Genomic DNA, 15,224 nt, shown 5'->3' on the forward strand with positions numbered 1-15,224 from the left:
ACATTTGGAGGGATTCCCAAAATATAATGCAAACGAAGAAATTTTTAGAATTGTCTAAAAAATGATGATGTCTATCTCTGACCTGAGATATGTCAGTATGCTCGTCTCCACTCTCTTCCGCTGCCCTCAGTTCACCCTGTGAATTTGTATTTGGGTTAGTAAAGGAGCTGGAATTCACACATAAATGATCACCATTATGCATGCTGAACGTGTCTTTTGAAACTCACTTCCACAGGTTCTTTGGTTTCAGAAGATTCCTGGGCATCGGTGACATGGTTTTCCTCCTCCAGCGGTTGCGGTTGCTCTGATGGTTCCTCTTGATGTGCTGAATTTGTCTTTCTCAGTCCTTCAAAAGCCCCAAGTTCAAAGCACTGATTGAGAAGCTTCAAATCCATTTGGCCACTCACAGCGACAAAGCCTACGACAGCTCCTTCAGTCTGTGCACACACACACACGCACACACACACACGCACACACACACACACACACACACACACACACACACACACACACACACACACACACACACACACACACACACACACACACACACACACACACACACACACACACACATTTTGACATTTGACATTTTGTCCCCATAACGTAGGGATTACCAGGACACACACACACACACACACACACACACACGTCTTGTTCACTATCTTTGTGGGAACTCTCCATAGACGTAATGGTTTTTGTACCGTACAAACTGTACATTCTATCCCCCAACACTGCCCCTGCCCCTAAACCTACCCATCACAGGAAACATTCTGCATTTTTACTTTAAAAAAAACAAAACAAAAAAAACAATCCTGTATGATTTATAAACCTTTTGCAAAGTGGGGAATGCTGGCTGGTCCCCAAAAGGTGATCTCAGATTTTACTATCCTTATGGGTCCCCACAATGTAATATAAACAAGGACACACACACACACAATTTAATTGATGAGTTATTGAGTTTAATGAGTTTTTAAAGGGGGTGGGGTGGGGGGGGGGGTCCTAGATTTACAGTAAGATTTACAGGGGGGTCCTAATGCTATTTCATCCATTCCGACTTATTTACACTTTAAAGGCCAAAATTACAAAATACGAGTTTGACGGAGTATTTTTGTGTCAAACACACTTCTTCAGGATTCAAACAAGTTTCGTAAAGTTTTTTTATTTCCGAGTATGACCCTGTATGATGTCATAAAGGGCGGAATTGCTTTTATGGGCACTTCTCCCTGATGAGTGCATGATCAAATCAACTAGAGGAAGAACGAGAGCAAGAGCCCATCATCGAGTTTCGTTCTGGTTACGGAAACCATTGGCCGCGCTGCCATTTTGTTTTTAGACCACAAAATCAACAATGTCACTAAAGTCTTCTGGTTATGAGGGAAAGATAACCTTTTTCAGCTTCCCAAATAACCCAGCATTAAGGAAACAGTACGCAGTTTGCGTTTCGGAGCGGCAACGGAGTTCTGTTAGTGTGTGTCACGAGCCCAAACCGCAAGCGTTGAGTGAAACCGCATCAGATGTCTGTGTTTTGTTGACATATAGTGAAGCGAACGTTATCCAGGGATAATGCAATTATGTATTGTGCATGCGCTCGCGTCTCTTTAGCTCTGCCTACTGCCCACCGTCGGTACAGCGTATCTGTCTTTTATAAATCTGATAAACAAAGACTTCTCAGATATGAAGGATTCAACACTACTCTATAGGTACTCAAGATTAACATGAGACTGGCAGAATCTGTGTGTGTTATGTACCGTTTAATCCTATGATAATGGTACTAAATAGGCTTATTTTTCTTAAAGAAATTTTTTATTTCTTTCTATTTCTTTTTTTGGGGGTGAAATATGACCTGGACATGCTCCTGACAGATTTCATGAAATTTGCCATTTATAATTTAAAACTCTCATAAAAGGCCTAGAAAAACAACACCTCTGTAATAATTTATGAATTTTCTCTTAATTTTTTTTTTGTAATCCTCCTGGGCAATGTAGTACAGTTGTCCTGCTGAATGGACGGGACATTCAGACAAAAGGCAAAACCGCTACAGATGTCTGGACACAATATGTTCAGTGTGAGTATGTCTTGGCAGGGCATGAGCTCTCATCTGCCATATGTCGCATGAACACATGTCAGCATGCGCCGCAGGGGAGAGAGTGGGGCGATCTGTCGTCCTGTCATTCCTGAGAAAACACAAACTAACACAATTTCTGCCCCACTTTGCATAAAGAGTCTGTGAATTTACGGATTACTGGGCTATTTTTCTCAATAGATAGAAGCAAGTTACCAGTTGCTCTCCATTTTGTTGTCTAAGAGAAAAACCTGATAGATTATTAAACATTTGTGCACATAGGAAAAATAACCTTTTTCTTAAACCAAATGATCTGAGCTTTATTATCCAGCACATATTTTTTTTAGCTCTATACTATGCTATTTAAGCTCCCAATTGTCAAAAAATTAATTAAAAATAAATATTAAAAAACTACTAACTTCACAGACGGCTGTATGATTCTCCTCATCTTGTGCCTCGATGAGCTCAGACAGAAAGTACGGCCCGTGGGACTCCACCAGTGGCGTGATCTGCTCCGCAAATATGTCCATGATGTCATCGTGATCCTCTACTCTGGGGAATTTGAAGTTATTGCATCGGGAATTTAATTCATCATTGTGCTGCAAATGTCCTGTATAAACTGCATATTGATACAAACTGTGTACAGCAGGAAAAAAACAGTCTAGACGTGGATTATGATCGGCTTTACGTCAGATGAAACTACACAAATGTCTGAGTGAATTGAACAGAAACATGCATGGCTATGTCATATTTCACAACAAGTGAAAAAAACTAGAAATATTTTTTTTTGCACAGAGAATATTTATATTTTAAGAATATCATGATTTTTTAAAATCCCTTTCAATTGTAATATTATTTTATTACACATTTACCACACTAAGCACATATCCCCCAATCATTGTAATGTTTATGGATGTTTCGCTTTGTAGTTCTTTGTTAATTTTCTTTTTCTGATTGATGATTCTCATTAGTTTCTCATTAATACAAGACTATTGAAGTGTCTGTCACTAATACAGTAAGTATGAAAAATGTTATTGATATATGCTTTAATTCAGCACAACAGTATCACAATAAAACAACAATTATATATATAATTGTTAATATATATATAATTGTTAATATATATATAATATAGTACAATATATATATAATTGTTATTTTATTGTAATATGTTATTATATGTTATATGTACATTTTAATATATAATTAAAATAAATAAAAATGTAATTTAAAAAATGTGCTTAATTGTTATGAACAAAATGTCCTAACACAGTGAAATATGACCCAGGCATGTTGTTCTCCATTTCCGAGTGAGTGAGAGGTGTTTGTAAACCTGGCTCTGCGGATGTGAAGTCGAGGGCAGTGACTGTGTCGATGACAGACATAGGCCGAATACTGAACTTCCTCCTGAACAGGTGTCACGGGTTCAAAGATCTTCTCCAGTGCTGCCTCTGTTATGAAGAGCATGACAGAAAACATCTTATTGTTGAACAATTTTACTGTCAATGCCAGCATACAAAAATCTCCAAAGTGATATTCATTTTTACCAAGTGAGCCTCTGTGTGGAGTCAGAAGGCAGATGTATTCCAGCTCCACAATGGCATTGAAAACTGTTCTAGACGTTGCATCGGAAGGAAATAAAAACCTTTGTTAATGAAATTTGATATAGCATGACTGAGTGGAATGGATACAGGAAGGCATTGCTATACAGTCAATACAATTTGTGCAGCTTAAGGTCATATTCACTCTAACCAAATAACTATAGAAAAATCTGTCTTGTTTTATTAAGTTAAATATAAACCAATGAGCAGACTGAGAGTATTCATGTAATACAGCCGAACTGTAATTCTTATAGTTGAACTTCACAAAGCCTGTTCACCTTTACAAAGGACTTTCCTTTTACCTCACTATCTCTTTAGCGCCCCCTATGGAGAAGCCAGGCTGAGCCACAAATAGACGGAGGAAAAGAGTATTCATGGGCTGGAAAAAAGAGAGAAACAAGACTATCGGGGCTGGACAAACGATATATTAAATATTAATGGACACCTTGGTTTAGCCTATTGGCTTTACTTACAGTGAATTTCTCTCCATTTACATGATTCTTAAGTAAATTCTCCCAGCATGCCTGATCCACCAGTTCTTCAATGGGGTGATCTGAGAGAGATGCATGGGCGAGGACTTCACTCTTAGTGGTGCTCAGGGTCACGGCTAAATTTGCTTTCTCACTGCAATGATGAATGAAAACAATAATCTCCTTTATAATTGGCAAATTTACACTTCAGATGTGCTTCTGGACTGGCAATTTGGTGTCTTTACACAGACTGACATACATGCATTAACACAGCAGTTTAAATGCTATACTTTTATAATATAGGGGATATATATATGTGTGTGTGTGTGTGTGTGTGTGATTAATCACATCTTACAGAGAAGTTTGTTTATATATATATATATATATATATATATATATATATATATATATTATATATATATATATATATATATATATATATATATATATATATATACATATATATATATATATATATATATATATATATATATATATATATATATATATATATATAAACAAACTTCTCTGTAAGATGTGATTAATCACACACACACACACACATATATATATATATAAATAACAATTTTTATTGTGAAATATAACATTTAAAATAATGGTTTTCTTTTTAAATATACTTTAAAATATTAACTGTTTCTGTTATTACAGTTGAATTTTCATCATCATAACTCCAGTCTTCACTCACATGATCCTTTAGAAATCATTCTAATATGGTGATTTATTATCAGTGTTGGAAATAGTTGTGCTGCTTTATATTTTTTATAGCCTAACTTATAATGCTTTTTATAGGATTCTTTGATGAATAAAAAGGTATTTAAAATATTTTATACATAGGTATAACATATATTTCTTAAATATATACATGTGTGTGTGTATTTATATACACATAATAATTACACACACATATACTATGTAGACACATTTTTATTTTAGATGCGATTAGTCATTTGACAGCACAAATAACTAAGTATCAAATCCTATTAGAATGATTTCTGAAGGATCATGTGACACTGAAGAATGATGCTGAAAATTCAGCTTTGCATCCCAGAAATAAATTATATTTTAAAGTATATTAAAAAAGAAAACCCTTATATAAAATTGTAATAATATTTCAACATATTACTGTTTTTCCCCTGTATTTTTGATCAAATAAGCAGCCATGGGAGCAGAAGAGATTTTTTCAAAAACATTAAAAAATACTAATGCTTGCGAACTTTTTTTGATTTTGTTTTTGCGAGACTAATGACTTTTATCTGACTAACCCTTACACTTACAGAAGATGGATGACATTGAGTCTCCCAAACACAGCAACAGCAGCCGGTCTGATCAGGTGATCGATCTCTTCAGCGTCTGACCATTCCGTCCTCCTCACAGTCACACTCTCAACTTTACCAGCGGATGAAGTGACAGTGCTCATTTTAAATCTAATACAACACATACATATGAATAGATAAAGACATAAACTGTGTGACGTATATATTTTTCAAGTCTGCACTACAAGTCAAATGTTGAGACACACTCAATTGCTAACCAAATCAATTACGTTATTATCTTTAGTTTGAGGTTAGTCACTCGTACACAGTAAACAAGAAAACAGTGTTCATTCATTTACAATGAAGAAAACATAATATAAATGCAATATGAACAGACCTTTCGTGTGAGAATATTAAAAACCAGCTGTAAAGTTCAAGTAATAATTCGTTTGCAGTTAACGCTAACCGTTAGCAGGCGTCCTGTAACCATGGTGACGAGACTCAGCTCGTGACGTCAGAGGTTACAGCGCGCGTCACGATCTACGCGACTCGCGACACACGGCGTTGAGACGTCGCGGATGCTTTAGCGGGTTATCGAAGTTTAAAAACTTAAATAATCACGTAAAGGTTTCTTATACTCAAGTGACAGGAGCGTAATAATCATGGCGTCCACGGCGGCGGGTAAACAGAGGATCCCGAAAGTGGCGAAGGTAACAGATAATGTTTTGCGAGTTAGCATTAGCATGTAAACAACGTGAAGTTCTTGTGTTGTGTTCCTCTGTGAACAACTGCTGTATCATATTTTGAGGTGGAGTTAAATGTTGTCTAAACGTGTATTCGTTGTGCGTTATGTGTTCAGGTGAAGAATAAAGCCCCTGCAGAGGTGCAAATCACCGCAGAGCAGCTGCTCCGAGAGGCGAAAGAGAGAGAGCTAGAGCTGCTGCCTCCTCCACCCAAACAGAAGATCACAGACAAGGAAGAGCTCAACGACTATAAACTGAGGAAGAGAAAGGTATGAGCGAGCGCTGTATGTGTATATGATCACGACATTACTTGCAAAAATACATCATGCTATCTAAAGGTAGTACCATGGTATTTGATGTATACCATAGTGCTGTATGCTTACTATTTACATGTACAATGATATTGACATTTGCCAGAACATGGTATTACCATAGTACATGTCCAGAAAACATGGTTTTGTCAAGGCATGTGCCTCAAAAAGCAATGAATTAGCATGGTATAGAACATGATATTGTCATGTTTCATGGTTTAAAAACATGACATTACTATAGTAGGTGTTTTCATGATATGTGCCTTTAAAAGCATATCATTAGGAAGGTGCCTGACATAGAACAGGATATTGCCATGGTTCATGGTCTAAAAACATAATATTACCATGGAACATACCCAGAAAACATTGATGTTGTCAAAGTATGTGCTCCAATAAGCATATTAGTGCAAATAGTGTTAGCCAGGTGCATGCCATAAAACATTAAAATTGCATTGTACATTTCCAGAAAAATATGATATTACCTCATGTCCAAAAGCAATGTTATTATCATATAGAAAAACATGACTTGCCATGGTTCATGATCTAGTCATATATATTTATATAAAACAATGAAGTTAATTCATTTTCTCAACACAGGGGTTTGAAGACAACATCAGGAAGAACAGAACTGTCATCAGCAACTGGATCAAGTACGCACAATGGGAGGAGAGCCTGCAAGAGGTCCAGAGGTGAGTTTCTGTTCAGCTCTTACTGTTTGAATTGTGGACATGGGGTGATTTCCGTAACTGTTTTTTATTTATTTATTGTCCTTAGAGCTCGCTCCATCTACGAGCGTGCGCTCGACGTGGATCACCGCAATATTACGCTGTGGCTGAAGTATGCAGAGATGGAGATGAAGAACCGGCAGGTGAATCACTCTCGCAACATCTGGGACCGAGCCATCACAATCCTGCCCCGTGTGAATCAGTTCTGGTACGTCATGATCATATTAGGGTTGTTACGGTACCAAAATTACAGGTTCTTAGTACCAATTTTGTTACCATAGCATAAACTGTTAGAACCATTTTCTTTCTTTCTTAAAATGTAATTAAATTACTTTATTATTTATAATGCATGTGTGCATGTAGCCTTGAAATAGTAATAAGGAAACATTGTTTATTAAAAGATCAAGTGATAAATTTGGAATAAAATTGACAAAGAAATGCATATGTTATGTGCAAGGTCTATTAGTTTGCATTTACAAAGAAAAGGATTCGCGACTGCAGAACTTTAAAGCATGTGGTGAGAACTATAATCGGCCATTGTGTTCATGCACTCAACAGATCTGTCTGTCATTGGCTACAATAACCAACACTTCAAAAAATGTGTTGTAAATGGAAACCTTTGGTGCTCATTGCAGAGCATTCTTTTTAAATACACAAAGCATTACAAGCATTTGTTCCTATCAGTGTTGCCTATCAGTGAGCTACCAAATATACCCATCATACCATATCATCATGTTTACAATCTCTGTAGCTACTTGGTTACAAAGTACAGATTACTTTTGGTTACTTTTGACTACCCTAGATTATATAGACAGTAATGTATTCAGACAAAGATACTCCAGTTTTTTCTTCTTGTGACTCATATGTTTATGCACCAGGTACAAGTACACCTATATGGAGGAGATGCTGGGGAACGTTGCCGGCTGCAGGCAGGTGTTTGAGCGCTGGATGGAGTGGGAGCCGGAGGAACAGGCCTGGCATTCTTATATTAACTTTGAGCTGCGCTATAAGGAGGTGGACAAGGCCCGCAGCATCTATGAGAGCTATATCCTTTCATGAATGATCGGTTTTACTCTGAAATATTATATTCAACTTTATCTGGCGATATACAGTACATTCACATAAAGCAATATATACAGCAAATATCAATGGCTTGCTTTATTTTGTTGCGAAATGTAACTATATAATCCAGCTCTTTGTATAAAGTTGGATATTTATAAGTTTTTCCAGCTTTATTCGCATAAAAACAGTAAATTCATGTAGTGCAAAATACGCTGTTCTATATAACATCTCAGCTGTTTGATTGCTTTTATCATTGCAAAATGTAAACTCTGCTATCACCCAGCTCTAATCTGCTAAATGCATCTATAAGTCGTGAAGATATTAATATATTATTGAGAATGGCATCATACATTTACATATTACATATCTATAAATATAAAAAAAATATTCATTTGAGATTGAATGGCTGTTACATAAAAAAATTAGTTATATTCCTTAACAGCAGAGCACTCGTGATGGTCCATCCTGAAGTGAAGAACTGGATCAAGTACGCTAACTTTGAAGAGAAGCACGGCTACATCGCTCTCGGGAGGAAAGTGTTTGAGAGAGCCGTGGAGTTTTTTGGAGAGGATCACATCAGCGAGAGCCTCTACGTGGCTTTTGCCAGATTTGAGGAGAAGCAGAAAGAGGTATGATGTCCCGTGTTCGTGTCATCCAATGAACAAGATGTTCCCTGTTCACATGTGACCATTCGCTTTGTGTCTTTCAGTTTGAGAGAGTTCGCATTATCTATAAATACGCTTTGGACCGAATCCCCAAGCAACAGGCCCAGGAGCTGTTTAAGAACTACACCGTGTTTGAGAAGAGGTTTGGAGACAGGAGAGGAATCGAAGACGTGATCGTCAGCAAAAGGAGGTTTCAGTATGAAGAGGAAGTCAAGGTGGGCAAAACATGCATAGATTTATTATAATTATATAAACGCCTGGTCAAGACTCACGTTTTAAGTGAATATACTAAAGCCCTTAAAATCCCACGTGAAAAGTAAAGACATTAATAAAGAATGTACTACTGTTAAATAATTTTGAAATGCATGTTATTTAACTATTTAATTATTAGTATTATTTGTAATGTTTTAATATATTATGACAATATTAATTAAATGTTTACATTTATGAGATTATTCTGCATAGTACAATGTGTATGAATGCTTTGCAAACATTTTTAGTTTTTTCTTTGTGATTAAATTACTTCATATGTATATGAATCTTACACTGTAAGTGACAACAAATAAATTGTAATTATTTATGACTACAAAACCTCAAAATTTCATAATGCTGACAGTCTTGGTCTAGATTTTAATAAAAACATCAATATGACTTGGAAAGAATCTTTGCTAAACCAGTTTGTAGTTTTGCCTAAATGCAAAGCATCAGTTTCTTGCTTAAAGGGGGGGTGAAACACTCAGTTTCAGTCAATCTCATGTCAATCTTGAGTACCTATAGAGTAGTATTGCATCCTTCATATCTCCGAAAAGTCTTTAGTTTTATCATATTTATAAAAGAAATATGGGCTGTACCGAGTCTTTCCGGAAAAAAACGAGCGCCTGGAGGCGTATCGTGTGGGCGGAGCTAAAGAATGACAAGCGCGCAAAGCGGTGACGTCCTCAAGCGTGGAGAAACCCATCTATCTCAGCTAATACAGATAATGATCCACAATCAAATCTGAGGCTGAAATAAATTGAACAGGAGAAACGGCAACATCAGGATGTCCGTCTCTGTGGTATGTACTGTATTTAGGGGCCTTTGTGTAAAATTTTTTACAGTCTATGGTCTTTACGCGCAGTTTATGAGGACATGATTTGGTTTATGGACTATTGTATGTGACTAACGTTAGACCTTAGAGGTAGCAAGCAAAACGGTTTTGCACGTCAGAGTCAGTGTAACAGAACAACAATGGAGTAACCGTTAGCGCATTTGAATGACGAAGCACGCGATCGTATCGTTTACTGATGTTTACTCATGCGACGGTAGCCAATAGCAGAGACATTTGAAGTTGATTTACTCACCGGCATCTTCCAAAGTAGGACCGCTCTGTCAAAAACACACTTCTTTGGTATGATTTGGTGAAGTCCTGTGACAGCAGTGACCGTGGAAATCCACTTTGCGACGCGACTGAAGCGATGCCTTGAAGCTTCCCGTCATTTCTGCGTTCAAATCGGTTCAAATGCAGTGCTGCCTTCCCGCAATGCTGTGCTGAAGCGTTGAAGTCGCTCGACGTCACCCATAGGAATAAAGTGGAGCGCGGCGCGTCATAAGTGTTCACGGACGACTGGATCTGCACCTGAGAGACTGTTTACAGCGTGCATTTCCTCTCTCTCCCTCTAGTTACGCGCGCGCGCACCCTACCGGGATAAGAGCACGTACGGCCCATACAAGGACCTTCCGATCTATTTAACGTCAAGTAGACCCATACTCGAAAAAAACTCGCCGAAACTTGTGAGAAACCGGAAGGAGTATTTTTAACACAGAAATACTCCATCAAACGTCCAACATTAGTTTTTGAAACTTTGTCTATGTTTAGGATGGGAATCCAAGTCTTTAAAGGTGTAAAAAGCTCAGTATGCATGAAACAGCATTTCACCCCCCCTTCAATGACACGGTGTTGTAATTAACATAATTTCCTCCTGTATAGGCCAACCCCCATAATTATGATGCTTGGTTTGATTACCTGCGCCTCGTGGAGAGTGACGCCGATCCGGACACGGTTAGAGAGGTGTATGAGAGAGCGATAGCCAACATGCCCCCCATTCAAGAGAAGAGACACTGGAGACGCTACATCTACCTGTGGATTAACTATGCTCTCTATGAGGAGCTGGAGGTCAAGGTATGAAGCATTCAGCGATCAGTAAAGCCTAGTGATTACATGTACATGTTTTGGGTTTGATGGAATACATTTTGTTTAGGATCCTGAGAGAACGAGGCAGGTGTACCAGGCATGTCTGGAGGTTATACCACACAAAAAGGTAAAATTATCATTGTCTTAATGGTGGTAAAAACATTATTTACACAACCTTATGTAATTTGTGGTGAAATAATCCTTAATCCTTTGTGGAGAATTTGCTACAATTTCAACAGCTGAAAAAGGACAATGTCGTGCTTGACGGTTTATTTGTTCTGTGAAAAGGATTTTATGTTATGCTGTAGCTACCACGTCTAAGTTTGACTATTTTTGATAGTTTTCTAACTATACATGTTTTTTTATTCTCAGTTTACATTTGCCAAGATTTGGCTCTTATATGGGCAGTTTGAAATCCGACAAAAAAACCTCCAGAATGCTAGACGAGGCATGGTAAGTGTTTCAATCTAAGGCCCTGTCCACACGAACACGGGTATTTTCAAAACCGCAGCTTTTTCTACGCGGTTTGGCTGTTCGTCCACACGCAAACGCTGTATCCGGTTACTAAAACCGGACTTTTTTGAAAACTCCGGCCAGGGTGAAGATTTTTAGAAACTCCGGTTACAGCGTTGTCGTGTAGATGGTGAAACCGGAGATTTCGGCTTTTTAAATTGAAGTGCGCGCCGTTTTTTCCTTTGTGTGATATCAGATTTTCCACATCTCCTTTTGATTTACGTGAGTCGATTCTATGCGGTGGACTCCACTAACAGCGCTTATCACACGTATATAGATACATGTTCAGTTATGCAATAATGCAATAATACAAAATAGTAAAGCAAGTGTGTAAAGCTATTACAGTCCACTTCGGCCCTGCACCTGTGTATACGGTTACCTGTTACTGAGTCCAAAGCAAAGGAACTTGTAGGAAGTGTTTCACTTGAGCCCATGGCATCCCTCAGTCAGTGCAATGTGCATCGGTGCAGTGAATGGGACCCACATGGAAATCAGGCAGCCAATCATAGCATAGTTTTGCGTTCTCATGTGGACAGAATTTTTTTTAAAACCGTGCTTGTGTGGACGCGATTGTTTTTTAAAACGGAGGAGGAAAAACTCCGGTAATAAAAATACCCGTGTACGTGTGGACTAGGCCTAACACTGCTTTATACACTTTTACACCACTGTTCAGCAAGTGCGCATGCAATTGATGAAAAGTAACATTTATAATATTAGAATAGATACAAACTTTTGAATGGTTTAAGTTCAAGTTTATTATAAGGTAGTGTATGACCTCTGTCCTATCAGGGCACAGCCATCGGAAAGTGTCCCAAAAACAAACTGTTTAAAGGCTACATCGAGTTGGAGCTACAGTTGAGGGAGTTTGACCGCTGCAGGAAGCTCTACGAGAAGTACCTGGAGTTCAGTCCAGAGAACTGCACCACATGGATCAAGTTTGCTGAGCTGGAGACAATCCTGGGAGACACAGAACGGGCCAGAGCTATATTTGAACTGGCCATTGGACAACCACGATTGGACATGCCAGAGGTCAGAACTTAATGTATCTCTCTTTTCACAGTCATTGGTTCCTTCTAGGTTGTGTTAAAGTTTAATGGGCTTGTTCACCCAAAATTGAATTTACTCATCCTAGCTGTATATGACTTTTCTTCTTTGAGTCAAACACAATCAGATTTTAAAATTTAAAACAATCCTGGCTCTTCCAAGCTTTATAATGGAAGTGAATGGTAACAGATTTTGAAGCTCATTATAAAACTTGAAAGAGCCAGGATGTTTTTTTTAATATAACCCAGATTGTGTTTGGCTGAAGAAAGTCATATACACCTAGGATGGCTTGATTTTTGGGAGAACTATCCCTTAAATCATGTTCAAATATAAGTATCAAAAATATGATCCATCAGGCTTTTTAAGGAAGGTTTATTTATTCATCTCTCAATCATCATTCTATTTATTGTAAATATGTGTTTTGAAACTGCAGATCTTTGATCATAAACTAAGTTTTTAAATATTATCTTATTAAGACGTATTATTGGGAGATATCTATATCACTTTAAATCAAACAATTTATGTGATTTAAGCTAAAGTAGTTTCTTTTAAAGAAAACGTAAAAGCTATCAGAATTTTTATCTTTTTGGGCATGTAAATTTCAGCATCTGCACCAAATAAAAATTTTTGATCAGTTTAGAAGTCTAAATAAAATTTAAGATGTTTTTCCCTCTAGTATGAACTCCTTATTCTCTCTATATGAGCCATAAAATCCTGATATATCAAATATGTTACTCAACATAAAACGCATGCTTTTTCCCCCCCCACTGTGTTGTTTACATCAGGTGCTGTGGAAGTCATACATCGACTTTGAGATCGAGCAAGAAGAATACGATAACACACGAGGACTGTACAAGAGACTGTTACAGCGTACTCAACATGTCAAAGTGAGCAATCAAAATAATGGAAACACAGCATGCTCATTTTAAATATCAATCTGGCTCATTTGCTTTCAATCTCGTTGTATTGTAGGTCTGGATCAGCTATGCCCAGTTTGAGATGTCCATTGACAGCGATGACCGCATACAGCGGTGCAGACAGATCTACGAAGAGGCCAATAAGAGTATGCACGGCTGTGAGGAGAAGGAGGAGCGTCTGATGCTGCTGGAGTCCTGGAGAGACTTTGAGGAGGAGTTCGGATCGTTCGCCAACAAGGACAGAGTCCACAAACTCCTGCCTGAGAAGGTGAAGAAGAGGAGGAAGCTCACAGCAGAGGACGGGGTGAGAGTCTTTTCGTGTCAATTTTGTGGGTGTTTTTATTCTTGCATCAAATAGTCATAACTAACACTGTCGATGGTTTATTAGTCGGATGCAGGTTGGGAAGAATATTACGACTACATCTTCCCAGAGGATGCTGCCAATCAGCCCAACCTCAAACTGCTGGCCATGGCCAAGATGTGGAAGAAACAGCAGCAGCAGGAGGATGAGGAAGAGCAGGAAGAAGATGATGATGATGATGAAGAACAACAACAGCAGGTTCCTGAAGGAAAGGAACCACAGGAGACCTCAGAACCAGAGGAGCAGGAACCTGCGGCCCACAGGGAGCAGAAGGAAAATGACTGTGACGATCGTGATGATGATGATGAGAGTAGTAGCAGCAGTAGTAGTAGCAGCAGCAGCAGCAGCGACAGTGACGGTGAGAGTGATAAAGACCACCCAGATGACAAAGATAAGACCGAACAAACAAAGGCGGATGCAGAAAAACAGTGAACTGGCGTGGTTGGAAGTTAACATATTATTTGACTCTTTGTCATTTCTTTTGTAACAAAATAAAGGTGCGAACCAAATATACTTGTGCCGATCATTGTTTTTATTTGATAAAAAAGTAAAACCAGTTCACTTTAAAGTCGTGGAATACATTTTTTTTCTGCAAATGCATATTATAGATCTTATTGTGAGCAATGAATCCATGCATGATTCATTTTGACATGTTTGAACTCTTTGAATTTTTAATCAAAATGTCATAAATTGATCTTTCGGTGAAACAACAGACAATCTGTTATGCTTGGATGTGCATCATCACAATACAGAAGATCTGTCACTACTTCCGTTTCTTTGCGACTTTAAATTGGCATCCTTGAGCTGATTTGCAATCACAAGCATCGCTTACGACGTAGTTGAATAATCAGAGCGAATCATGACAAACGTTCATGCAATTATATTATCCATGATTATGTGCTAAGTATTTTAATCCAGAGTACTGAAGCTTTGCATGGATATATATATATATATCCATGCAAAGCTTCAGTACTCTGGATTCTGTCTCTGCATTCTTGAATTAGTTATTAAAGTGTATATTCACATTAAAATACTTAGCACATCATCATGGATAATATAATTGAATGAACATTTGTCTATGTATATATATATATATATATAGGATAAAGTTTATTTATCTCCATAAAGTCTTCCCTTGTTTTATTTTGACTGTCTTTTCAGTTACAGGGAAAATTAGAAAATTTTGGTTGCATTTTATTTTACTGTATGTTTTCAGTGTACTTTCCTAAAAAGTACTGGGTAATGTAAGGTAACTACAGGGGTTAAGGTTAGATTTAGGGGTAGGTTCAGAGTAAGTACCTAG

At 37.7% G+C, this 15,224-nt stretch overlaps 2 protein-coding genes across 5 annotated transcripts in view; one reads left to right on the plus strand and one right to left on the minus strand.

Moving 5' to 3' along the window:
• Nucleotides 1–6,044, minus strand: part of cfap61 (cilia and flagella associated protein 61) — a 31,604-nt gene extending 25,560 nt beyond the window's left edge. Inside the window, exons 1-9 of one of the 4 annotated variants that reach the window (XM_067418171.1) lie at nt 5,877–6,044; nt 5,432–5,581; nt 4,140–4,290; nt 3,969–4,045; nt 3,613–3,680; nt 3,399–3,516; nt 2,485–2,617; nt 228–437; nt 83–136 (exon numbers count right to left, since the gene is read on the minus strand). In XM_067418171.1, the coding sequence (XP_067274272.1) occupies nt 83–136; nt 228–437; nt 2,485–2,617; nt 3,399–3,516; nt 3,613–3,680; nt 3,969–4,045; nt 4,140–4,290; nt 5,432–5,574 (954 nt within the window). In that variant the 5' untranslated portion in view covers nt 5,575–5,581; nt 5,877–6,044. Of the gene's footprint in view, nt 1–82; nt 137–227; nt 438–2,484; nt 2,618–3,398; nt 3,517–3,612; nt 3,683–3,968; nt 4,046–4,139; nt 4,291–5,431; nt 5,582–5,807 lie in introns of those variants that run through there. The other 3 variants (XM_067418170.1, XM_067418172.1, XM_067418173.1) reach the window with 3 other exon arrangements.
• crnkl1 (crooked neck pre-mRNA splicing factor 1) lies at nt 5,984–14,800 on the plus strand. Its single transcript, XM_067418174.1, has 14 exons — nt 5,984–6,120; nt 6,270–6,422; nt 7,062–7,153; nt 7,239–7,397; nt 8,068–8,234; nt 8,702–8,880; nt 8,961–9,131; nt 10,883–11,074; nt 11,154–11,213; nt 11,459–11,539; nt 12,389–12,628; nt 13,429–13,530; nt 13,616–13,864; nt 13,949–14,800. Exons 1-14 carry the CDS (start codon nt 6,073–6,075, stop codon nt 14,351–14,353), a joined length of 2,298 nt encoding a protein of 765 aa, XP_067274275.1. The 5' UTR covers nt 5,984–6,072; the 3' UTR covers nt 14,354–14,800.
• The last annotated feature ends 424 nt before the right edge of the window (nt 14,801–15,224 follow it).

The sequence above is a fragment of the Pseudorasbora parva genome, chromosome 15, assembly GCF_024679245.1.
Source record: "Pseudorasbora parva isolate DD20220531a chromosome 15, ASM2467924v1, whole genome shotgun sequence".
Lineage (NCBI taxonomy): Eukaryota > Metazoa > Chordata > Actinopteri > Cypriniformes > Gobionidae > Pseudorasbora > Pseudorasbora parva.

Bases quoted from the DNA above. Each gene is read 5' to 3' on its own strand.
- crnkl1 (XM_067418174.1), top strand. From the start codon at position 6,073: ATGGCGTCCACGGCGGCGGGTAAACAGAGGATCCCGAAAGTGGCGAAG. The intron at 9,132-10,882 runs GTGGGCAAAACA...CCTCCTGTATAG, and splicing joins AGTATGAAGAGGAAGTCAAG to GCCAACCCCCATAATTATGA. The intron at 11,540-12,388 runs GTAAGTGTTTCA...CTGTCCTATCAG, and splicing joins AGAATGCTAGACGAGGCATG to GGCACAGCCATCGGAAAGTG.